The sequence below is a fragment of the Falco biarmicus genome, chromosome Z, assembly GCF_023638135.1.
Source record: "Falco biarmicus isolate bFalBia1 chromosome Z, bFalBia1.pri, whole genome shotgun sequence".
In the NCBI taxonomy this organism is placed as follows: Eukaryota; Metazoa; Chordata; class Aves; order Falconiformes; family Falconidae; genus Falco; species Falco biarmicus.
In genome coordinates, this window is record NC_079311.1 from 19,442,239 (window position 1) to 19,469,747 (window position 27,509).

At 42.0% G+C, this 27,509-nt stretch overlaps 1 protein-coding gene across 1 annotated transcript in view; it reads right to left on the bottom strand.

The window, feature by feature from the left end:
- The window catches only part of DTWD2 (DTW domain containing 2), a 98,890-nt gene extending 75,196 nt beyond the window's left edge, over nt 1–23,694 (bottom strand). Inside the window, exon 1 of the mRNA XM_056325236.1 lies at nt 23,515–23,694. Within this exon, the coding sequence (XP_056181211.1) occupies nt 23,515–23,645 (131 nt within the window). The 5' untranslated portion in view covers nt 23,646–23,694. The remainder of the gene's footprint in view (nt 1–23,514) is intronic.
- Between the last annotated feature and the right edge of the window lie 3,815 nt (nt 23,695–27,509).

Here is a 27,509-nt window from a genome sequence, read left to right on the forward strand (position 1 = left end):
CTTTATACTTTGACATTACAATAGAAGGTAACAGGTTACCTAACCAAATTAGTAGGTGCATTAGTACAGCACCTATATGAATGCTATACGTTAAGTGTAAGCGGTCCTCAAGGAGTATTTTTACAAACTTTCATTGTGCAGGCATACAGACAAAAATCAACGTATTTGAGAAATGTGAACAAGGTCCATGTCACCTTTATTAAAGGCTCTAAGTTGTGCAGTGTTCTCACATGACTGTTACCCAAGGCAAGTAACCTTTTTGCCTGACCAATTAAATCATAAATAAAAGACTTAACAAGTCTGTTTGGGGATTTTTTAGCCTGGAATGTTCATGGCAGCTTTACAAGACTAATCTGAACATACTAAAAACTACAAATAACCTTCCAATGTTACAAAACTGAAAAGACACAAAGAAGAAAAGAACATAATATCCACTCAGTATATCTTCCTGACTTGTTATATATAAGCAGACCTTGGCTTTCCTTGGAAATAACTGAAATTAACAAATCAATAGGAGAACACTGTATCAACTATTTCAACTGTTTACATTGAAGTTGGCTGTGGTTCCCACTGTAACTAATAGCAGTAAATAAAAAAAAGTAGCATTTAATTTATGCAGCACTGCAAAAGGCCAGGAAAGCCAAAAACTAACGAGCCTGAGGTCGTTCACATTTTCATGCATCTTGGCTCTACAGTCTGACAGAATAGCTGGCATTCTGACAAACTTGATGCCAGATGGTTAGTAGAGCTCTAAATTTGTTGAAGAAGGTGAAGCACTAATGGCATTTAAAGCGAGCCACTGAGACATTAAGAAGTTAAACTGAAGTTTTTACATTGCCAGCTTTGTAATTCCCAATCTGTCTCAGAAGTTTAGAGTCTGTCACAAGAAAAAACAAATCAGAAAAATTCTGTAACCAAAAAACTCTTGTGGAAAAGCTCCGAATTTCCCAGGCAACAGAGGAACCCACCAATCCAAGAAAGAAAGGAAAAGAAAAGAAATAATCCAACAATACAGAAACAGCATCTTGATTCTTTTATCCATTTGTATATATGCAGAGAACACTCCAGCCAACAGCACAAAGTAAAAACAGAAGTTTATTTTTAAAGATCTTATGAAGTTCCTAGATGAATGCTTCTTAATTTAAATGAGGTCTGTGGATATAATTGCCTGAAGATAATTTTTTTTTTGCAACACTACAAAGGTACATTTGATCGAATGTTTGCTTCAAACTGAAAAGTTGTGTTTCCCCAAATGCCTGTTACTATTTTAGCCTTTGAAATAATAACTGCAAAATGAGAAACTCTGCCATTGGCTCTATGTAATAAAGTGCAGTCCAGCTATGGTTTATTTAAGTTGATATGCCGCTTGTTTAAAAGATGGGTAAGAAGTGACTACATTTGAAAACGCTGCATCAAACCATTTCCAACATAATAAAAATTCTTGTAAAAATAAAGACTGCCAAAAAGACTTGCTTGAAGTTTTCATTTCTAACCCTTCCTTAATTTATGTCTTTCCATTGATTTTATCTGAACAGATACAGAATCTGAACTTTGCGTAGGCAGGATTTTATGAACTCTGGTTATACAATCTGACCTGTTCCCCTTTCTAAAGGCTTGTAGACACAAAAGGAGAAAAGGTATGAGCAGTTACTTGACTATAATTAGAGTTGTTGCCTATTTACCTACAACAACATCATGTATTAGGGAAGTCTGTCCTAACCTGGTCCAAAATATTTCTATTATATTACTTTCTTCACTAGAACTGAAAATAAGCTGAAAACTACCATAAAGGCATGTACTGGAATAGGGCAGAGATCACCAAGCTATAAAACAGCTCAGAAAAGCCAAAATGGTCGTAACAGAAAGTACTTGCCGTGTAGCTTCCAAAGCAAGGACCACTAAGCTGAAACCAGACCTAGGCTGTTCCCGCCACACAGGGGGTGTCCTCACCAAGTGGCATCCAGATGTCCACCACCACTGCTGGACTATACGATGCCCACGGCCCCCCACTGCTGCATGTGTGCCTCAGCTACTCCAATTTCAGCAACATCCAAAATTTAAAAATTCTATTCAATATTAGATTCAATATTGTGGAATGGCACTTCAACAAGCAATAACAGACTCACCAGCAATTAGTATTTTTAGCAGTATTTCAGCTTCTGTTTAGGTTAGCAACAAATAGTTATGTACATTTTAATTGTACATGTACACTAGTACTCACAAATTTTATTACATTTTTATATAGATTTGCAAGACAAACCAGTCCAGTGCATTGCCAACATCTGTACCGCCACACAAAAGAACATACAAGAACTGATAAACTAGAGAAGCATTAGTACAACCTAAGGGAAGTTTGTTTCTGCCTCCTACCCGGCCTGTTTTCAGCAGAATAAAAGGGCTCTTCCAAAGCAATAAAAGCTACCAGATACAGAAGTCAGTGCTGATTCTCTGCTGGCACCAAGCTTTCATTACAGTCCAGAAGACAACCAAAAATGTATTACACATGGAACTTCTGTATAGCAGATGATCTCTTCTGACCTGCCAGGACTAGTGGGCAGCTTCCTCTCTTCAGCCTCAGGTCTGGTAGGCTTGCTACCCCCCTGCATGCCTGCCCAAAGAGCCTCCCCACAGAGCACTCTCAGAAATTGTGGCTAACCAGCCCTTCTCCCCCTCTCCTTCTTGAGTCTGGCACCTTGGCATGAAGGAACACAGGCTCTTCTGCACCCCATGTGGAATAAAGCATCATCATGAACATTGCAGTGAGCCAGGGGAAAAGCAGCTTGAGAAACTAAGGGATTAAGACGCTGCTAGTTGGCACTAGCGACGCTACATTTCAGCTGGATTCAGTGGTTCAAACAGCAACTGAAGCTGTGTAAATGCAGTCTATAAATCTTAAGTTAAATCACCTGTAAGTTTCCTGTATTGTTCTTTTGTTATTGTTGTTTTTTTGATTAAAACCAGATAATTACAACTTGTTATTAAGGGTAACCTGACAAGAATGCATGCAAGAATGAAAACTTCCAACACTAACTTCCCATGTCACAGTTCATGAAGTTCTTCAGTTTTGATTTGAATTTAAAGTTACACCCACCGCATTCTCTTGTTACAAAACTACAGACAAAACTGATTTTCTATCTCCACAAAAGCAACAGGTCTTCACATATTTGAAATTTAGGTTTACCTATGCAAGTTTAGGTTAATTAATGCAGTATTTTAAAGACAGAGCCTATTGATATCTATACTTTATTTGCTAATAGCAAAACAAGTCTGAATCTTACTTCAAAACAAGGAGATGAGAAAGGGGAGCTAAATTAAAAGCTCAGTTCTGAACCAAATTAAGTCAGAAGCTAATTCTACCATTTATTTTTAAGGAAAGCAGGCTCAGAACCCACAGAACTTTCAGAAGTTAAAAGAAGAGCTAAGATTTTTTCTCTCAATCTACGCCACAGTGCCGTATCCTGTCACTTAAAGCTATAAATTTAAGCTTTTTTCCTTTCACAAATATCAAAACAAATAAGGCAAAAAAAAAAAGAAAAAATGCAATTAACATAATGCTATACTTCCGTTTGGTAAAACAGATGAATATATGATACAAAGCCCATTCTAATCTCTATTCAGCATTACCATAAAAGTGGATGCCTATCAGACAAAACTTCTTCAAAGAGTACATACTCCTGTTAAAAGGAAAATCCACCATTCTCTTCAGTTTATCTTCAACTGAATGTAAGCAAAACGTACAGTTAGCAGAGCTCCATATGATGAATAACCAATGTTAGGAAAATGGTTAACTATCAAATAGAATCTTCAACTAAAGTATTCCAGTGCACTATTCACTTTTTCTGCCATAGATGGTAGAAGAATGGAGTTGTGTTTATATATTCAGAGAGCTGAAGGATAACTCTCCATTGTAACACCGTACGAAATAAAGTCAGCGTGCAAGCCATCTTCTGCTCACACCGCTTCCCGGCGCCGCGCAGCCGCCAGCAGTACTACCAGTGCTACACTACCCTCTAGCGTCCTTTCTCTGCATAGCAGGCACGTCTGTCGAACATTGATTTGCATCTAGCATCAATCTTATTAAAAAGCAATCAACCGGTTTTCTGGTATCATGCAATGAAATAATTTATGTCAAAATTTTAAATCTGTTATTAAACAGTAAACAGTTATTATATTTCATTAAAATGTGTTGATTTTTCCTGAATACAGAGTATTTTAATGATTTAACCAGGCATCAAGTACATTAAATTATTCAAAAGCTTTTGGGGGTCACTGTAAGATGCTGCTTTTAAGCTATACAACCAATTAAGCACAAGTGCTTTTAAATGCCGAATATAGCAGTCACCACATCAAACTCCAGAATTATACTGATATGTACCTAATGACCACTCATATACTTTGCAGGCAGCATTTCTTAGCAAAAAGATCTTACGATAATACTTTATTTTAAATAAGAAAGCTAGAAGTCTGTCTACACAGACAAACCTTTCTTGTGTAACTTGGAAACATTGGTTTTATAATTAATGTAGTATATTTGGCAAGCATGCTCATAAAGGTTAACAAAAACAAGGTTAGACAGCACCCAAGTACCTTATTTAGGAGACCGATGGGAATGAGACTGACCACAGCAGTTGAATTCTGCACCGAAAATTAGCATCGCCTGCTCAGAGAGGCCACTGGTATTAACCCAGAGAGAGCACAACAGTACAAAGCTATGAACAGACTCATAATATTATTCAGATTGGAAGGGGCCTCCAGAGGTCAGTTTCCCACTCAAAGCAAGAATAATTTCAAAGCCCTTGAGCAACCTGATCTGAACACTTCCAAGGATGGAGACTCCACAGCCTCCTCAAAAAGAGTAATTTGTTTTTTTCTTAAGTTGAAACACAGCTACACTCATTGAAACAGCCAGGATACAAAGGACCTCTTCTGACACCAGGGCAGGCTGCTGGCCCCCTCCCAGCCTGCCACCCACCTTGGTGCACTAGTTCTTTGCTGGTGAGTGGTTTCCTCAACAGCTAGTATGCAGGCTCGCAATGCTGCCAGGGTTTGTTCAGCCCTGGGCAGAGGGCTTTGAATTTGCTAAATTTTGTGAGGTTCCTAATGACAAGACAGTTTGTTAACTTCTCGCTGAAAGGCAGCTCTACCCTCCTGCAGTACAGCAACTGCTCCCTCCATGTTGGTGCCACCTGCAAGTTTGTCGTGCATGCCTTCCACCCCACCAACCTGGTCACTACGAGCAGGTCCATCAGCTCTGCACACAGCATAAACCCCCATGGAAACCTCTCCAAAGCACCTGTCTCACAGACTCTGAACTGTCAATCATCAGAGCTCAACAGCCCAGCCAGCTCTTTGTTGATTTTGTAGTCCCATTCATCTAGCCTGTATCTTCTCAGCTTGACTACCAGGATACTGTAGAAAATGGTTGAACGTCTCACTAGTATTCTTACCCACTCAAATGTAACCACCACTATTTCAGAACCTGTCATACTGGTTACATACTATTAAATCCATTAACCAGTCTGGCAAAGAAGGTAGACATGCTGTTCTTCCTTCTGTCCCCTACCCCCATTTTTTTTTTGTGGTACATTACTTCATTAGTCCTCCGATAGTGCCCTTATTAAATCTCTCCCCTGACCCCTCTCCAAGCCGCTGCATAATCTGTATTTGCAAACATTAACAGAATATGAAAACAAAGCAGTGGCTCATAACAGAATGACATTAAAGGATAACTAGCTTAATCGGGTTTGACAGATTATATCCACTGTACTGTTATAAATGTCAAAGACATTACCAAAGTAGTTCTAGAGACTGAAGGTCTACGATACTTAGCCGTCTAGATCTCTTTGAAAGTACTTGAGTTTAAAACACACACATACACATCAGAATCTCTGCTTCAGTTTCATAAAGCATGAAGGGGCTATACATATAAGAGTCTGCTGTACTCAACATTTTTTTTAATCTACTTGGAGATGGAGTATTCTAAAAGGCACTTAAAACCAACTTAATGCACTACATTAGATGCCTGCTTTTACATACATTAGGTTTCTTAAAAGAACTTAAATGTTCATGGAGAATTAGAGGTAGGTCTCCAAGAGTAATGGCATACCTGGATTTAATTGCTCATCTCTTTGGTATTTTAATGAAGAAATTTCCTATTAGAGGGTACAATTAACAAGCCCTTCTATTAAAAACAGCAAAACACATTTAAACCCTAATGACTTTACAGGCTCAAAACTCCATGTGATGAAAATTCCAACAAAAACAGAGAAATTACCAAGTTTCTAAATTAAATCCTAATAGACACCGAGAATAAAATTAAAGGGATTATTCCCAAACTGCAGTTAAGTGTAATACTGATTTCGGAACTATAAGAAAAAACAAGTTTCATACGTTATGGAACTGAAGGTGTACCACTACTGTTGTCCCATACAAGTAACAAATCGTAAGAACCTCCAGATCACCCTTTCTGAGATGTTTCTTTGTAAAATACTGCCCTGCCCGTCCCATCCCAGCCAACCCGCCAGGTATGGTATCCATACCAGGCATGCCGTCCCATGATATGGAATACCTCTTTGGCTAGTTCGGGTTGGCTGACCTGGCGGTGTCCCCTCCCAGTTCCTTGTGCTCCTCCAGCCTTTTTGTTGGCAAGGCCCAACGAGCTGGAAAGTCTCACATCAAAGCCAAAACACAGCACTGCACTAGCTCCTGAGAAGATAATTAAGTCCATCCCAGCTGAAACCAGGACAAGAAGTCTCTTTTTTTTTTGTTGTTCGTAAAAACATAACTCATTATTTTTTGTTTTATTTTAAAACAAATTAATAACCTGTAAAGATCAAGATTGCTCTTCTTCATTCTTTTGTTCTGTCCTACTAGACTTCCACACCTGTTCCATGAAGTTCTCTGCTCAGCAAGTCAGACTAATCAGGAACGTATGGAGGTGTCACTTCTTGCCACTTCAGTCAGAAATACATGTGAATTATTCCTGTGCTTTAAATGAAAGGGCCAAGTTCTATACTAAAGTTTTCAAGAATGTTAAGTGGAAATTGAATTAAATTCCTTTGCTTCTCCAGGATGTAGGCTGGAATTTAGACTCTTATGACTTCTCAGTGCAGTTTCAGGTATCCTCCACAAATTAAAACATATTCTTCAACAATGGAAATATTTTTTTGACTTTGAAGTGAATAGTTTCTGAATTTTGGGGCTACCAGTTCAGGCTAAAGTTAAGCTGGAATTTCTTCCTTGACATCACCAGCTCTGCCAAAAAGAGCAAAATGAGAAATACTCCTCTAAAATCTGGACGTGATGACTGTGGTTGCTGTTTTGGAGCCAGGTGCATTTATGCATTGCATAAAATTCAAATCTATTAATCTGCAGCAGCAAGTGATGGTGTTTGCATTGTTACACTGCATTTTTATTGAAAGATGGAAAAGAACCATGTCATAGTAAATTCTCAGATTAGATAAGACTAGCCAGAAAATTTTCCACTTCTGTAGGGAGAAATGAACTGTTTGTTAGTCCTGTAAGTCTGTATAATGCCCATTCAGAAACCAGAAAAATCCCAAAATTTCATAGCATGTGAAAAATACTTCTTTAGTAAATTATTGATAAAATATAACCAAAATCATCAGATAAATTTATGTATTGTTATAAATAAATGTATTATGAAGATCTCTGTAGGTTTTATGTTTTGTTTTTGGTGGCCATGCATATTGTATTAGCTAGTCTTCCTATATTCTGAGGAGAATGCCACATGGCTTACAAGTTGTGGAGTAGTCAAGAAAGCTTGCTAAACGTGTGCGGAAGCTTAAAAACATCACTGATCTTGGAATGGAGTGTGATTGTGACTGAAGCTTGATTTATCATTCTCTAGCAGTCAAGAATATAAACCAGTGTTAACAAAACTAGCCATGGTTTGTCACTGTCTTCTCTTAACACTCTGACCTTCTCTCCGCTTAACTTTTCCGGCAGTGAATTTCTCCAGACTGTTTGGCTTCCTTAATAAACCCACAAACTGGAGACACTTTGTTTAAGGTAAGGAGCATTTTCTTTCTACTATCTGATGTAAGCATCAAAATAAATAATTCCTGAACATTTCACATTGATTCCAATTTGCTCCATTTATTCTATCCCTAGTGCAAGTTTATCTATTCTTAATTTCATTAAAATGGACTTCTGAAATAAACAGAAACGTGGAAATGCTGGTACTAAACAGAAGTATAGGGAAAAATGCCTATTCCATGACAGAGTAGGAAAATGAAAATACTTTATAACACACACTGTAAGGTTGCATAAACAGATATCATCAACACCTAAAAAAGTGTGCATTTTAAGCTACTCCTTTCAAACCCTAAGGAGCATGCACACCCAATTTTATTTAAAATCTCTAAGCTTTTGAGTAACAGTTGATTGATTTCTTTAAAAACAAAAAAAAAAAAATCACAAAATCCCAAAAACTCAGAAAACTTTATTATCAATCATTGATATAGTAGCAATTAAGAAAAACATGTAGAAAGACATAAACATCAGCCACAGGAAGTACTTAGCTACTTATTAGGTAAGAAAAATTCCAGTTAACCTTACAAAATAAATTGTCTACTACTACTGTTGTGCCAGAAAAGCCAAATGATGAGGCCTCCAGGACTCATTTTGTCCATTTTCTTTTAACACAGTGCCCAGCAAGACAAAAATTAAGTAGAGTAAGGACACATTCTCCTTTAAGTGACTAAGCTGATACAGCTGAACATTTACGTGAAGCCAAACTTGAGACTGCACGAAAACCTCCTGTTACAGTTTGCAGGTCTTCAATACAGACATAGATCTTTTAATAGCTTTAGGAATTGAGGACAAGTATTTAAAAAGAAACTCTCACAACAAATGACAGGCATTGTTGGTATGACTCAGAAATGGTATGTAGAAAGATGGAAGAAAAAAAAACCACCAGAGGACTATGTCTTAGAAGCCAACAGAGAACTATGCTTCCAGTAACAACACAGACAACTACTAGGCCCAGGAGTTTGAAGCTGGATTATTCATTCCAAGCAAAAAGCATTACAGACTTTCACAAAAAAACTTTTCAGCAGAGCTTGTGGAGCATAAGTACAATCCTGGTAAAGCCATAAGAGAGCCAAGACAAAACTGAATCCAGTGCTCAGAAGACAGTATTTGACTTAAAAGATGAGAAGGTGACACACAGGTGCACTGCAAGGGATGGGAGATCAGATGGTGGAATTAAACCATCTAAAAGGAGGAGAGGACTCCAACAACCGCCTTCCACAACTGAAATGGAAGACCAAGAAAAAAAAAATTATTAATAAATGAAAGGCAGCCAAAAAACTAGCGATGGAATAAATCAGACCACCCTGGTAATTCATTCTCGGAGAAGTCAGAAAAAAATCCCTTAAGAAATTCTAGGCATACAGATTCAAGAAGGGAAGGAGGTTTGACTGGTGTATCTGAAGTGACAGGAGAGCTTGGTCTTGTAAAAATGAAACTCAATGAGGCTGAGAGCAAAACAAGAGAGGAAGAAGAAGAAGACAAAAAAAAAGAAAAAAGACAGTTTAACTGAAGAAGAATCTGGGTGAATTAAGGCCACATCAGTCACAGGATGTTCAGACAAGCTCTGCAGTACTTCCATGCCATAAACAACTCTGGGCTGTGTCAGGGATGGCCTTCCTCAAAAGGAAATACTGTTCTGTTCCATAGCACCAGATTCCAGGTGAAATTCACCTATGCCAATCTCTGACACAAGCCTCAGAAATTACGAGAAAAATTACAGTTTGGATGCACTTAAACTAACACTTGTTTGGGTTATATGGATAAGAGTCTTCAGCTCTCACTTACTTTTGTAATGATCACAGCATGAAAAGTAAAATACATTTATTTTTCTTTTTAGGTTTTTACCTCGTGTTATGTTTATAAAAATCAATAGCAATTCCTGTAAAGGAACCACTGGTATTTTTAGTATTCCTTGTAATTAAATGGGGAAGGTTTGATCAATGTTGAAACATCTATGGCTTCTCTTACAATACACTACCATCCCCAAGGCAAAGTTGCACTTGGTGTAATTACAGAAAAGAAGCACATCAAAGGTACTAGAGCTGCTTTAATTAACAAGATTATTCTCTGCTGCAGTTCTCTTCTCTCATTTTAATTTTAATGCCAGCAGATCATAATGGATACTACCCACATCAACTGAGCACAAAACCAGTGACCTGAAAAGGTCGCTACTCATTAACCTGATCACAATATAATAGGAAATTAATAAATGCCTTTGAAATTTAGACCAGCAGAAAGAAGTAACATTCAAGTCACTAGAATTTTTAATTCATCAACAGTTCTGGCACCACTCATTACTGCTAATACAGGTCAAAGAAACAACAACATGAGAAACTACTTTGGTTTCACTCATACCTTTCATGATGATTCTTTAAGCAACTTAACTTACACCACCTGTTTGTGACACAGCTATAGTTAACTACTAAATGCATTACATAAATAAACTGAACTGACCAATGCTTAGCTTGGTATTTATAATTCTAACTAATAGAAGCCACAGAATTTAGTGTATAAATGACAATCACTTAAAGCAACATTAAGAAAACTATTCAAATTCAAAACTAATGCCTGGTAATTTTTCTACTTACCTTTAGCTTCTCCTCCTAAAATGTGGTATAGATTGCATATATCTTAGTTCATCAATTTCAAACAAGTTACAGCTTCATCTGTAGTTGGTAAATTCTACATCTATTTTACTATTAAGTATATCCTCTCAAGAGTCCCTCCTAACAGTCCTTAAAACTCCCTCAGAATCTTCTACTGAAAATAAACTAAAACTCAAAAGACATATGGAAGGAAAAAGGTAATTCTTGAATGGCAGACTTTCAGCTTGTGTACTCTTACTTTCCACACCCCCAGTCCTATCAAAATTTCTTAGTCTTTTCAGAAGAGCTGACATATTACTGCAAAAATGTCTCTGCTGCTCCAATGGCAGAAAAAACTACATAACCACTTAATGCTGAAATAAACCTTCATAGTTTGTAAAATAACTTTTTGCAGTTGCAAAAATAAGCACTTATTGTTAAATAATTCTGAATTAGCCTGTAAAACCTATAAGGAATGTTTTCCATGTTTTCCCCTTGATGCAAAATTGTTTAAATGTAAAACTTACAACAGTAATTTTTCTTTGGTCTTGCAGCTGGATTCTCTACTAGTCCGTAAAGTATAATCAGCTCCAAGTCTGCAGGCAGGCGGGCCAATAGCACCTCCTTGCTTAAGAACTTAACTTACCTCCCAGCTTTCCAAGGCCACTGCTTCAGACCTCTCTGTGCGAATATACAGATATCCAAGCTGGATATGAACTCACAAATCAAATACCAAAAGAATTCAGTCAAGGCAACAGGGCTCTTTTTCCTGCCACTCATGTTGCTACAGGATTGACAAAGCCCCAAAGCAGGTTCAGACCTGATTTACACCCAGGTCTCTCTTACCTTCTCAGCTCCTTATATACCTACACTTACGGAAAGTACTCTTACATCTCTACCCTTCTGTATTAAATTACATATATATTTGAAATTATATAGAAATCACTAAAAGTCACGAATAAACACTTACCATACATTCACAGTAAGGAGATGAGAAGCCTTTGCCAATACTTATCATTATTTTTTGAAGAAATATAACTTATAGGTGACAAGACCTGTAACTATTTTATCAGGCTTGTCTGTGTTGAAACTAGTTTACAAAAGTCTCATCAATTCACCAGTTCAGGGAATTATGTCCCCACATTTGGACAACATTTTCAAAAACCTATGCATGCAATTACTAGGCCAACACAAAGAATTGCAAATGCACCATGTTTTTTGTAAAGTAATAAATTAAAGAAGGTACAAGAAAAAAAAAATCAGTTCCATAGGCCAAAAATCCATGAAGAAATCATTTCCGATTCCTTCAGCTATACTGCAGCTCACAGAACAATTTACCCACTTCACTATTAACAGCAACAGGTGAAAACAGCTCTTTTAAAAAACGTCATTACTCCCCTGCTAGTGTTTCCCTGCTAGGCACTCCCCTCTTCCACAGCCTCAAACTGGAGTTCTGTCACAAAGTCCTTCCATGCAAATCCAAAGGTAGACCTAAGATTTAATTTCTTCAACAGTCTTCACACATGCTGGTTGGGCATATCTGCAAGATACTGAATACTAACTACCAAAATACCTTCCTAAGCAAATGCTGATGCTTGCAGACACTCTTGACATACTGTCATGTACATAGCATCATCATAATGCAACCTTTGACTGCAACCAAGAACTGGAAAGCCAGTTTCATATTTAAAAAGGATTAGTATTTCTACAGGTTTTTGCCACATCACAGAATTAAATTTAATTACCAGCTACTTGTGCTCTTCTGGCAGATCTTTAATCTGCCACTGCCTCATTACTATCCTATTAACTTCACCGAGATCAACTCGTCTGTTGAAGGTACTACTTTCTGCTCAGCTTTTAGTCAAATGGTCAGGAATGACAGATTAATAAAACCTCATCATGAATGGTTACATTATTATCTTCTGTATCTCACAAGAAAGATACATGTATTTATTTTTTAATGTGGACACTTCTGATTTAGTAGTCTTAAGTTATCTCAGTGCTCTTTCACAGCATTTAAACCTATCCATGTCAAGCTTCCACCATTTCACCACCTACATCCAGACTGATAATCCCACCCACAGCAGGCAGAAAGCTGGTAAAAAGCCTGTCCAGCAGAAACCTCACTCAGCAGAACAGCTAATTGGTTTGTTCAGCCTGGAGAAGAGAAGGTCAAGGGGTGACCCTGTTGGAGCCTACAACTTCCTCAAGGCAGGCAACGGAGGTGAGGTGCTGATCTCCTCCCTCTGGCGACCAGCAACAGGACACGAGGAAAGGGAATGAAGCCATGTCAGGGGAAGTTCATGTGGGACATTAGGAAAAAGTTCATCACCGAGGACATGGTTGGACACTGCAGCAGGCTCCCCAGGGAAGGGGTCACAGCACCAAGCCTGTCAGGGTTCAAACAGCGTCTGGAGAATGCTCTTAGTAATACAGTCTAGTTTTAGGTAGTCCTGCCAGAAGCAAGGAGTTGGATTCAATGATCCTTATAGGTCCCTTCCAACTTGAGATATTCTATGATAATTCACCTACATTGGATTAGAACATTGCTCTCAGCAATGGTGGTCACAGGGCACGGTTCCCAGGCACCACTGAGGTAACCATCCCTTTGCCTTTTGACCCTTAAGACTCATACAGAGCTTCAGAACAAGGACACACCTCTGCAAGTCTCAGGCTGCAGGGAGGGCTTGGGGCCTATCACTGGGGCATGTGGTCTTCTAGCCTGCAGGAGTGGTGCAGCTGTCCACTAACTGTGCTACATAGTGGAAGAGCTGTGGGAAGAGGTCACCGTGCACAGCATCACAGAGCCTGAGAAAGTGATTGGTTGGATCTGAAACCCCAAACCTTCAGCTGCAGCAGAGGGGCACAAAGAACCTGTGTCCATGAAGCCGGTAAGGTAGAACTCCTATCACAATGAAGGCTAGGACGTGGTGACCTCTCACACCAGGAGGAAGGCTCCTGCCCCACCTGTTGACTTGCAGTTACACAATAGGTTCACTGTCTTCATAGCTGATAAACTGGGAGTGCTGTCAAATGGAGCACCTCTGATGGCTTGGTGTCATCCACTCAGGATCACTAGAAGGAAGCAAGATGTGACAGACGACTCCCTGCTGCAGGGAATGGAGCCACTCCATGATGTGTCTTCTAGGGAAGTTTGCTGATTGCTTGGGGCTCACAGTTGGGATACTGTAGAAAAGCAACCAAGGCTCATCTGGCTCTCTGATTACTACCCTCTGCTGCTCTTACACTTGGGCACCAGTGACATTGTTAGAGTCGCCTGAAAAGTATCAAGCATGACTAGAGAGCACTAGGGGTGGCAGTCTAGGGCACAGGTGATGGTCTTGTCAATCCTGCTGGTGAGGAAGAAGAGTCTCAGAAGGACTCAACAAAACCTGTAGGTTAACAACTGTTTGGGCAGCAGGTGTCAGCAGCAGAGTGTTGGTTTCTACAACCATGAGATCCTTTTTGAGAGTCAACAACTACCTGAAAGAAATGGGATGCATTTTCTATATGGGGTAAAACTACTTCTGCCAACAGGCTGGCCAAACTATTGTTAGGGAGAGCATTAAACTAGAAATCATGGGGAAGGGAGTGATTCCTCAACAAATAAGTAAAGAAGAAAAAGGCAAGCCTCACAGTGATGGGAACAGAAGGGATACAACAACCAAAAAAAGAGGTGAAGAGTGGACAGGCATGTGAAGAAGGAGGTGCCTGCAGAACAGCCTAACGGGGAAGGTTCTTAAGCCTGCACTGGCCTTGGTCCTCATGGGCAGCTTTAACCATCCTGATACCTGCTGTGTAGTGGGTTTGCTTGGCAAGGTTTTGGTAGCAAGGGGACTACAGGGGTGGCACCTGTGAGAAGCTGCTAGAAGCTTCCCCTGTGTCAAACAGAGCCAATGCCAGCCGGCTCCAAGATGGACCTGCCACTGGCTGAGGCTAAGCCCATCAGTGACAGTGGTAGCACCTTTGTGATAACCTATTTAAGAAGGGAAAAAAATTCTGTACAACAATTTGCAGCAGATGAGAGGAGTAAGAATATCTGAGAGCAACAACTCTGCAGGCACCCAAGTTTGTGAAGAAGGAGGGGCACGAAGAGCACAGATTCCTCTGCAAGCCACGGCGAAGATCACGGTGAGGCAGGCTGTCCTTCTGCAGCCCATGGAGGTCTGTGGTTGGAGAAAATAAGACACCTGCAGCCCATGGAGGACCCCACACCAGAGCAGGTGGATGCCTGAAGGAGGGTGTGACCCTGAACCAGGTTTGCCAGCAGAACTTGTGGACCTGTGGTGAGAAGAGCTCACACTGGAGCAGGTTTGCCAGCAGAACTTGTAGATATATGGGGGACTCACGCTGGAGCAGCGTGTTCCTGAAGGACTGCACCCCATGGAAGGGACACATGATGGAGCAAGGGAAGTGTGAGGAGGAAGGAGTGGCAGAGACAATGTGATGAACTGATAGTAACCCCCATTCCCTGTCCCCCTGCACCACTCGGGAGGAGGAGGTGGAGAAATCAGGAATGAAGTTGAGCCTGGGAAGAAGGGAGGGTGGGGGAAAGGTGTTCCTAAGTTTTGACTTCCGGTTCTCACTATCCTACTCTGATTTTAAGGGCAATAGATGAAACTAATTTTGTCCAGTCTGTTTCGCTCATTACAGTAATTGCTGAGTGACCTCTCCCTGTCCTTATCTCGACCCATGAACCTTTTGTTATATTTTCTCTCCCCTATCCAACTGAGGAAAAGAGTGATAGAGTGGATTTGGTGGGCACCTAATGTTCAGCCAGAGTCAAACCACCACATGCTGGAAGGACAATGCAGCAAGTCTCATGCAATCTAGGAGATTTTAATACATTGATGACAAATTCCTGGCACAACTGATTGAGGAACCCACAAGGAAAGTAGCTTTGCTGAATGTGATACTTCTAAACAAGGCAGAAGCAGCCTTGGCATGACCATGAAATGGTGGAATTCAAGATCCTAAGAAGAAAGAGCGGAGCAAAAAGTAGGACCATTGCTCTGTATTTCTGGAGCGTGGACTTCAACCTCTTCAGGGATCTGCTTGGAAGAATCCCAGGGGATGTGGCCATGAAGAGAAAAGCTGTTCAGAAGAGTTGGCCGATATTCAAGGATCACCTCTTCCAAAGATAGGAAAGGTCCATCCCAACAAGCAGGAAATCAGCAGAGATGGCAGGAAGCTTGCATGGATGAGCCAGGAGCTCCTGACTAAACTCAGACTTAAAAAACAAATAAATGTACAAGAGATGAAAGCAGGGACAGGTGACCTGGGAGGAGTACAGAGCTGCTGTCTGAGCATGTAGGGATGGCAAAGGGTGACCTGGCATTTAATTCCGGTAAGGGATGTGAAGGGCAACAGGAAAGGCTTCTGCCAGGTAGATAAACACAAAAAAAAAGGTGGCTACTGAAAACATGAGCCCACTGCTGAATGGTGCGGGGGAACGGGTGACACAGAACAGGGAAAAGGCTCAGGTGCTCAAGGCCTTCTTTGCCTTGGTCTTTACCAGTAAAACCAGCCTTTGGGAATCCCAGGCGCTTGAAAGCAGAGGGGAAAGTATGGAACAAAGGCGGCTTACCCTTGGTGGAGGAGGACAAGGTCAGGGAGCATTTAAAACTAACTGGATGTTCAGATGTCCACAGGGCCTTATGGGCTGCATCCATGCATGCAAAGGGAGCTGGCTGATGCTATTGTGAGACCAATTTTGATCACCTCTGGATAATCGGAGAGATTGCTGAAGACTGGAAGAAAGCACATCACTCCTGTCTGCAAGAAGGGCAAGAAGATCCAGCAAAGTACAGATCAGTCAACCTCACATCAATCACTGGGACGTTAGTGGAGAAAATCCTCGTGGAAACTATTTCCAAACACACGAAGGACAAGAAGGGAATTGGGACTAGTCAGATGGACATACAAAGGGGAAATCATGCTTGACCAACCTGTTGGCCTTCTACAGTGGGGTGACTAGCTTGTGGATGAGGGAAGAGCAGTGGATGTTGTTCTTCTGGCAGCATCTCAGACTCCCATAACACCCTCCTAGATAAGCTGATAAAGTACCACTTAGATAAGCAGACAGTGAGGAGGAGCGAGAAGTAGCTAAACAGCCAGGTGCAGAGGGTTGTGACCAGTGGGATGAAGTCCACAGGTTGCTCCTGGAGAACTCCAGGTGTTCATACTGGGGACAATACTATTTAACCTCTTTATTAGTGACCTGGATGCTGGTACAGCGTGCACACAACCGCACTCTGTTGCTAAACGTCACAGATTATACACTGGGAAGAGTGGCAGGTACACGGCTGTGCTGCCATCCAGAGGTATGACTGATAAATGAACCTTTTCAAGGAAAGAAGGCTCAGAAAACAATGTAGGAAGTCACCAAAGCTATCATAAAGGAAGCTGGACACTTCAACACAAAGGGAAGCTGAGGGTGGCCTTTGCTTTAGTTAAGCTGCTCTATCAGTTGAATGGGTCAACTGTTTGTGTAAATGGCCTCCACTGAGAAAATCAATAGACAGCATTATCTTCCTGACCCAGCCAGACCAGCATGAATTAAGTATTTATACGGCTGGGCTCAGCATAGTATGAAAGCTGAGCAAACACCACCTTTCATGTTTGAACCTTGAAGAGAGCAATGGGCTTGACCCGGGCTCAACCCATGCACTCCTTCCCCGCAACTTAGGATGCAGAGTCTAGTGATGGCTAGCAGTAATCACATTTCTGCTGTGATCCAATATACACTGCAGACCGCAATTGCCATATTGTGATTCTACTTGATTTCAGTACACTGCTGTATCACTCAGCTAAATCAAAATTCGTGTGACATCAGGTATATTCAAATAAGTAAATCTGATATTAATCTTTCGATTTTTCCCTGTGTGGAATATCTAAAAGAACTTCATCCTGGAATACCAGACTCTGACAAGAGGGACCCTGACAGGCTGGAGAAATGGCCTGACAGAAAAGTCTTGCACAGGGGGAAGAACACCTCCAGGCACCAGTACATGCTTTGGGACCAAATGGATGGCAAACAGCTCTGTAGAGAAGGACCTGTCAGACCACAAGCAAACCATAAGCCAGCAAAGTGTCCTTGCCCTTGCCACAAAGGTGGCCAGCAGCATCCTGGGCAGCATTAAGAATACTACCTGGAGGTCAAGGGAGGTGATCCTTGCTGTCTACTCAGCACTGGTCAGGCAGTCTGGAGTGTTGGGTCCAGCTCTGGGCTTCCCAGTACAAGTCAAAGCAACTTACTGGAGCATGTCCAGCACATGGCCAAAGATGACTAAGGGACTGCAGCATTTTTTGTATGAGGAGAGGCAGAGAGCTGGGCGTCTTCAGCCTGGAAAAGAAAAGGGTCAGGAGGATCTTATCCATGTGTATAAATGCCTGATGGGAGGCAATGAAGATAAAAGGAGCCAGTCTCTTCTCAGCATCATGCACTATCAGGGTAAGAGGCAATCACCACAAGTAAAACACATAAAACTCCCATCTGAACACAGGAAAACATTTTTATTGGCTAAACCCTGGAAGAGGTTCCCAGAGTGGTTGTGGAGTCTCCATCCCTGCACAAATGCAAAACACAACTGGACGTGGCTCTGGGCAACCTGGTCTCACTGACCCTGCTTGAGCAGGGGGGTATGGACTAGATGATCTCAAGAGGTTCCTGCCAACCTCACCCATCCTGTGATTCTGTGATGTAAGCAACGGTGACATGACAGGGATCATGCTACCACTGCAGCTGAGAACCCTAACCCTGCCAGACCGTGAAAGTGGTCATTGACAACTGACATATCCTGACAAGAAGCAGATATTCCTCTTCACACAGCACAAGAGAAAACATTTCAAGTGGAAAAAAATTACCCTAAACTATGAGATGGTAATACTGCTTCTTTTCACCACTATTTGGAGGAGCTCTATTACTAGTACCGTGTTACTGCTGCTGTACCAACCACGAATAACAGAGATCCCCACAGACTAGATGATACTTTCCTTCACAGTAGCACTATATACACACACTAATACCAAATTATGAGATACAGCAACTCCTTCCTGAAACCCTACAAGAGTCCTGCCACTCACACAGTGAACCCACCTCTCCCGATGAAAGAAAATAATCACTGGAGCAACCTGGCTTTTAGTTGCTGCTAGATTTAAAGTGCCTGTGAATGGATCTCATTTTTTCTTCATCTGCTCAGCCTTTGCCTTTCTCCTGATGATGCAGAAATTTAGCTCCTTCTAAACTTTGCAAAATCACCTTATTCACAAAATTTTGACAAGTATCTTCTCAGATACACTTGTAAACCCACTTTATGCATTTAACTATATTGAAAATGAGTAAATTCAGCAAAAATATTTAGAGGTCTTTAAAATGGGCTAATAATATTTTTTAAAATTTTAAAAATTTGCCTTTGATACACCATTTAAGAACCTGGAATAATAAAATTCACTCAGGTGAGGCCTGTCACCTAATCATGTGGGGTTTTTTCTTTTTTTCAATGCAAATGTAAAAGGAAATGCATAAACTTTTTTAAAAATATCCTACAGAACAGCAAGTCACTTCTTACAAGTCATGAACCATTGGGAAACATATTGTTTCAGTTACAAAAGTTTATTTAAGCAGTGGTAAGGAATCAATACTTTTGGGGAGTGAAAAATTGCAATAAACAGAGCAGTGGAAACAAATGCCTAGAGTTCATTCTTAAGAACATCAAAGTTTACGAAGCTATTTTCTTGCAGCAGACATTGCTAAGAGAATTAATGCATGCTTATTTCACTTTCTCTAATAGTCAAACTTTAAAATTCACATTTACACTTAATTACCATTATTAATGTACTGTAAAGCAACAACATACATTTATTGTGTTGAAGGAAGATGACATTGCTTCTTCAGACCCAGCCTTTATAAGACTTAACAGGATTATTAACAAATACGGGACACTTACATAGAAACACTATTTTTCCTCAAAATACGAAGCAGCACTATGCCATCACAGCATTATCAATCTACCAATGCTATCAAAAGCAGTCACACAGTATCCAGATTAATTACAGTAGCTGTAATATTTTAGATATAGGCAAAGGGATCATTTGTATTAAAGGATTAAAATTATTCCTTCAGTTTTTTCCCCTCTTGAAATACAAATACTGTACAACAGCATGTATCATAGCAGAATCTGAAAAAATCACCAGTGGTTGTTATCCTAACTTTACAACATAAGTTAGTCCTGCAAACATAGATGACTGTTTCCAGTGGGGATCTGTCATGGCCCACAGAGACATAGCAATCCCCAGAGATCATAAGTGATATAGTTAAATCTTTAGTTTTTCCAGAAAACATTTCTCAGAAGTTCTGCCACTACAGTAAAATTCTGCACATGCACAGTCAGGATCTGTAGTAACATGACATTGTGCATTTATTGCTTTTGTCCTACCAAAAGGCTTTTTTCCCTAACAGCACACCAAGTATCTATAAAATGGTGAACTCTGACCCACACAAGGACACAATTTCAAAATGTTATATTACTCTGAGTGTCACACAACAAATTCAAATTGTTGTCTTATATGGCTCCAGTTGTGGAGCCTGCTCACTTCGTTTTCCACGCTAACAGAAACTTGGAAGCTATATTGAGCTTATTCTCCAATTTAAGTGTTTGGGTGTGGGGCTTTAACTTCTGAAAGCAAGCTGAACATTTAAATCAGCTGAAAAGCTTTAAGAAGTGATCAAATAACCATCAGTGATTCAAAGCTCATCAATACTGACCTTTTGGTTTTGGCAGACAAACAGAACATTTATTAAATGTAGCCTCGAGAATAAAATAGCCAAAAGTCAACTGCACATAATTCATTTGTATTAGCAGTTTGCCATCTCAAACACCACCTATTGAGTAGAATAATTTTCCACAATCTTTTTTTTCTTAAGTAGCACTTACACACAAACACAAAAACCTTCAAAATATAAAAATTCATTACACTATTTCATTCAGATTCTCTACCATAAGCTATTGCAAATGTTAGCCTTTTCTCCACAACCACCATAGGCAACAGAAAGTCTCAAACTCATAATACTTGGAAACATTCTGTTCCTTCAGGATGCTCAAGTCATATATATTATCCAAAAACTTAGCTACCTTCACTCCCACATTCCTGCTTCACATATTGACTGATTAAGTAATCATTAGAAAGCTGTCAATCAGCTGTCTTGCCATACTAAAAAAACGCCAAAACCTTAAGTAGGCCCCTACGAGGAATCACCAGATGATGACAGAGAGAACCCATTCTTCTGTGCTTTTGTACTGAATTCAGACCACCACCACTATAAACATTGATTCAAAATACTCTTAAATCACATTCATTAAGGTGCTTTACAGTAAAAATCTATAGTTTAGAAAACCAGGGGGTTCAGTTAAAGATACTTGTCTCCAACCACTGCCATCATGATAATGTTCGGGGTAAATCAAGTTTCATAATACTCCTTCCAACAATGTATTCTAAGTCACTGACTTAGTTTTCTCCAAGTCATACCACAGAATGCTGTGCTCAATGAGAAGATTAATTTAGTTATATTCCTGAGGAAGAGGATGGAGAGGATACACTGCAAAAACAGACTTGAGTGCACAATTCAATTTTGCATTGCAAACTCTATCAAAACATTGTTTTAAAACAATTGCCACTTCCCTCATTCCTTTAAAAGCAAGCAGTTCCTTGGTTTTTCTGCTCCTGCATTTCTTTCATTGTCTGTCCTCATTGCACCCATGCTCTTCACAGCAAGTGTAATGCATTTAGAGCTCTTCACGAAGCTAGTGTTTTCATACTACATGGTGATGAGAAGCTGAGTAAGTACTTTCCATCTGGTTCTACCATGGAAGAAAACAGGCAGATGCCTATTCTGGAAACCATTTCTGTGGATGACTCATCAAAGAATCTGTTTAAAATTGGAGGAATTAAGAGCAGGGGTTATGAAACACTGACAAAAAAACCCAATAATCAGCAGCACCCTGTAGGCATTTTAGAAGAACTCGAGGTTAAAAGGCTGAATAAGGAATGACAGTAGGTTAACTCTCATTCAGCAGTTCCTTGGCACCTCAGGACTAGAAATGGTGTAAGTGAAACAACTTCCAAAAAAATTAAAATCTGCAACAAATAAAACTGTTAATGTAAGTAGAAGTAATTAAAAATACGGTTAGTGAACACTTACAAAAAATACATGATTTACATGAGAAGCATTGGCATGGCTTTTGCAAAAGGAAATCCTGCTTTTCAAAACTATTTAAGATCTCTGAAGGATTCAACAAACATGGGAGTGAGTGCTGTAGCTGTCTAAAAGCAACTTTGGCTTTGCAAGACAAAGTCATTTAACAAAAGGTTGCTAGGAAACTAAGCAGCCACAGCATGAGTAACATTACTCAAGGTGTAAACCTCTGGCTTGAATAAGCACATTGAATATATGTGCAAAAAAGGCAGGTGGATGCCACAACCAAAATAAACAAAAATTGAACTCTTCCCATCCAGGGTTTGTAGGCCTGCGGTGTCTTCTCGCCAGCCAGATGTTACAGATTTTGCAGACAGAAGAACTCTGCATTGGTTCAAGGGGGAGAAATTCACAGACGGAAAAAAAAAATAAATTTACTGGGGCATATTAAATAAACACAAAGCCACACCTGACTCAAGAAGTTCCTTGAGCTAAAACTCACTGGAGAAAAAGAGAGCAGAAAAAGTGAAGTGTCATGCATCTGCTCAGTTTCAACTTTGGGCATCAACTATTACCTATAACTACTTTTTTTCCTAATATATAACATTTACAAATGTTATGACTTACACTACACGTATTTTTAGTAATGACTTATTTACAGGAATCTCACCAAAAATATATTCCTGAACTCTGCCGCTTTAAAGAGACTACTACACTATTAGTAAAATTACATGCCTTTCTACTTGTTTTACCAATCAACAGAAACAGGTTAAATCAATATAGGTGCTGGCATTTTTCTTTTTCTTTGGGGGTTTTGCACAAACTTTTCAGTTCAGGAACAACATACTGCCAGCTCACTCCACTAAAAGGACATACATACACTGACATCTAATCAGATTACAAGATATTTAGGATTACAAATCACTGCCTGCTTTAGAAAGATACCGGAGTTCGCATGGTTATATTAACCCTTCCCCAGTGCTTGAACGGATTTCAAAGTTTGCTGTAAAGTTGCTAGGTAAAGGTAGTTTTATTGACAAAGCGCCGGAGACGTGCTTCACTGCAGGGCGCCCGGGAGACACCGCCCCCCCCTCCCGCACCGCGCCCCACGGACTCCAGGGAACATTTTTCACCGTGTCACCGCGGGCGGCACGGGAAGGGAGCCCGGGGGTCTAACCAGTGCAGCCGGGCGAGAACCAGAGACTTCTTAAAAAAAAGCTCACACCACCTGGTCGTCAGCCTCTAACTGCCACCGAGCCCCCCCCTCCCCGCGCCCGCCATCTTCACCGCCGAGGGCGGCGGCTCAGCCGGTTTCGCGCCCGGCCGCGGGGAAGGCGGCTCCCTGAGGGGAAGGGGCGCTCTATCTGCCGGCAGCGCCGCCGCCTACGCGCGGACACGCCCCCCGGCAGGTACGCGTGAGCGCTGCCACACGGACGTGCGACAGGCCGGTTACACTCCAGCCGCTACCTGGCGGGCGTGTGCGTGGGCGTGAGGGCGGCTTCTTTCCCGCTAAGCAGCCGGGCCCCTCAGCGGCACCGCTGCTGAGCGACCACGCGCAGCTCGGGCGCTGCTCCGCGCCGCCCCCCGCCCCGGGACCTCAACGCAGCCTCCCGAAGGCCGGGGGCGGGGCCAGGGCCCGCCGGCCCCGCGGCCCTTCCGCCGCCGCGCCGCGCGCGTCACCTGCAGCGCCCGCACTCCGGCCGCCTCTCGCAGCGCTCCACCGGCAGCTCCCACAGGCCCGCGCAGCCCTCGCCCTCCTCGGCCGGGGCCGGGGCCGCCCCGCTGCCGGCCGCCGCGCTGCCCCGCTCCATGCCGGCGCGGCGGGAGGCGCCGGCCCCCGCCAGGGGGCGCCGGCAGGCAGGAAAGGCCGCCGTACCCGTTCACGTGAGGCGTCCCCGCCCTCTGGCGGGAGCTCGTCCAATCGGGGCGCGAGGAGCCTTCCAGCCGGCGCGTGGCGGAGCGGCGGGGCGCAGCCTGCAGGCGGCGCTGTTGTCGCACGTTGTTCCCTTCGGGGCGCCCCGTCTGCCGCCGCCCGGCGGGGCTGAGCCGCGGGGTCCCGGGAGCTGCCTCCGCCCTTTCCCGGAAGGGGCGTCGGCGCTTGCGGGCGGCGAGACGGGCGCTAAGACGCTAACAGCCCGCTTGTCATGGCGGCGGGGCCGGGCCTATCGCCTCCAGGCAGGCCTCGGCCCTTTTCCGCCGCACCGCGGCGGCTCCTCGCGCGCGAATTGCAGCTTAGCCCGTGCCTGGCCCTTCCGAGCAGTACCGGGGGCGGGGAGGGGGCCGGCCGCTCGGTGGGGGTCTGCCCGGAGCCCGGCCGGGGCCTGCGGGCGTGCGGTGCTCGGCAGGCCGCCAGGTGCGGGAGAGCCCGGCGGAGGGCGTGGGGCTGCCGGCCTGCGGCCCGGGTGTGTGCGTGGGCGGAGCGGCCTGCTGGCGCCGGCGGCGCTTCTGCCGGGAGACTGATAGTATTTTTTTTTTAATTAACTGCTAGTCGTTAAATACGTGTCTGACCATTTAAATCGGTATTAAGTGCTTCAGAGTAGGCGTTTGGGCGTTCCCACGCCTATAGGTATGCCTTATACTCTGGAGTCCCCACCTTCAGGGGAGAGGCTGGAGCACCATGCTAGAGGGGGGTGGTAAAGTAACAACATAAGCTCTGACTGCCTTTTCCAGCCTTAGTAGTACCTGGACTTCAGAAACGAAAGGAACTGTAGATACAGGCCAGAATTTAGGTGGAAGACACGCTGCTCATTAAGTCGTAATGGATAGAGCCTATTGGCATCTGTTACACAGTAAAATGAAATCCAAGGTTGTTGCAGTTTACCTTAGAAATTTATTGAAACATAGTAACTAATGAATCTCCATGCAAGAGGTCTTCTCCTGAATTAGCAACTGCAGATGTGTTAGCTGGTTATTTCCTGTTTTCTCCATCCAAAATAAAACATATGCTGTTCACATATTTACAATCTTCATGGCCATTTGATGTAATTTAGGCCTGCTGATACATGCACAATATTAAGATGGTTTTGTGTTTTTGTATTGTGGGTTTGTATTTGTAGTTCAAGCTACAAATGAATTTTTTCTTGCATAGCTGTTATAAAGTATTTTACTCTGAAGATTAAAAAAAAGAAAATCAGACCAGCGATTCTTAAGCTGGCTGTAAAATTACATAGTGCAAATGCAAAAAATGAGGTAAGGAAAATACCAATACGCAAATTTAAAACTATAAAGTTATTTTCTGTTAGTGTTATGTGTCACCTAATTTAGGACAGGAAGAACTGGCGGGGGAACTTTTCTATTAAGCTGAAAGCCTTATCACAAGATGAGTCGGTATAAACTAGAAAGAGCTAATGCAGCTGTAGTAGACAGGAGGTGAAGTACTGATGACTTAGTTCTGGGCCACGTTCCTACTCCCACCTCACTGAAAAGAGTCCCCATGCAGTGCTACTGACAGAAACCTGGATATGCCTTCACAGCTTCCCACAGAAGTCTTCAAAGGGGCTTTATCTAGTCTTAGAAGAATAATCGCCTTCAGTCATGAGCTTAAATGTGAACCATTGTAAGTCATTCTGGTCTGACTACACAGAAGAAGAAAACTGATCTGCAGATAGCTGCCTAAAACAGTTGTCATAACACATCATGAGGTAATTTTATTGTCAGGGGAATAGGCAAATATAGCAGGGAATAGCTAGAGGCTGAACAGAGGGCGCTATAGCTTTTCTCTCTGCGTGTGTGTCTGAAAAGCAAAGTGAGCAGTTCAAACAAGCAAAAATTGGCATGAGATCAGGTTAGGATAAGCTGCCTGTGGCTAAAATGTAGTCTTGATGGTAGAGAGTTCCTGCTGTCAGAACATCACTGTTCTGGACTACCAACAAAAGCAGATGGGATTAAAAGCCAGCTCAACCCTAGTGTTTGCTGTACGCATGTTGTTCCAGAGTTTAACAGACTTCTCTCACTACAGGCCAGCAAACCACAAATCTGACACCAAATACTCATTTAAAAAGATTGCAAGCATAATTTCTAGGCCAGAAGGTTTTAAAAAAGTTTAACAGGAGAAATGCCTGAATACTGAAGACTGAGGGGAAAAATAAAATAGTTTTCGTGGCAGATCTTGATGATCAGTCTTTTGCAGGGTAATAGGTAGGTATGTCAGGTATGTCCACACTATCTGTTTAATGAATTACTACCTTCAGTATTTGATGTGTGTTCTTAAATCCAAATTAACACTTCCGCCATCATAGTAGAAACCTGAGGAGCTCACAACATCTCTTTGGACCAGTGTTTGCAATTTGTAGATCTGCAGACCTAAGTGATGGCATGACTGAGCTTCTTGCTTGCACTTAATACTCTTTGATGTACTGAACTCTTCCCTTTTTGGGGTCATAAACAATCACATGTTTAGTGACTAGCTGTAGACTCACTATAGTGTGGAAAGCCCATTAATTTTTTTGGAAAGTACCATTCGTCTGCAGGCCAAATCTCTTCTGCATCCTTACATAAACTGATTCTATTTTGCTCTAGGATTAGCCCTTATGAAGTAAAAACAAGTTAAATTTATTGCCATTGCAAGTGATGTACCCAGAAAAGTGTCATGTCCTCCTCCACCAAAAAGTTCACATTCAATATATTATTATTTTTTTAAAAGAGATGTGAAGAAGCTGTCAGGATGGCAGTTCTCAAACAAGTGTATTCAAATGTCAGGTGTATTTCTCCAGCGGCTTTACCCAGTTTATTTCAAAGTGCCATGTTACTACTCCTTGGCTGGACTCCTGGTTTCAAATACCAATGTAAGTAATTTGAATCCTGCTGGATTTATAATCTTTTTACAAAAACTGTATTCTCATATAGAATGTGCTTTCATGGCAGCTCACAAATGTTGAGTTTGGGTCAGTTGTATTTTTTCTTCCCTGTCCACCCCCATACTTGGCCATACATTCAAGGGATTGATCCAAAAGCCAGCAGCTAAGCTGGATGAACTGCCTGAACAGGCTCACTGCACAGTCACTGGTGACAGCGTGAGGCATAGGCTGCATACGTGGAGTCGGAGCTGGGAGCTTGGAAGCCATGATGGGCTAAGCTGCTGCCTCAGTGCATGGCAAGTGACCCGGAGAACTGACTGGCACTGGGGACTGTGAGCCAAGGTGAAACAAGGTTGGAGACAGGTGAGCTGGGAGACGCCCATTACAAAGGCTGCAATGAACAAGAAGTGATGATGGTTTTGTCTGTTCTGTATTCTTCACAGCACAAGACACACAAACTTCTTGCTATTTCTACTGTAGAACACAGCTAACAAAGCACTTTCTAAACTGGTAGTGTGTGTGAACAGAAGCCTACATGCACATGTAGAAGCCAGCATATTCAATAAGGAAGTTCATGAGCAATGCTGATAAATAACATTATGGGTGACAATAGAGCTCTGTGCAGGACAGGCCTGGGGGCGTCTGAACTCAAAACTAGGAACTGGTGAGTTTTGGGGAAGAGCTTACTTTCTGTTTGATGCAAGCATGCATTGACCTGGTTTACCAGCCCACTTGTTTCCCAAGACAGGCCTTTTTGAAGCAAAAAAGAATGGTTTAGTGAGACAAGGTAGCTGGCCAGAATAATACAACTCCAGCGTCCCACCAAGGACTTAGTGACTACTGTTGGAGGTGCTGTATTTTTCCACGTGCACAGAGATG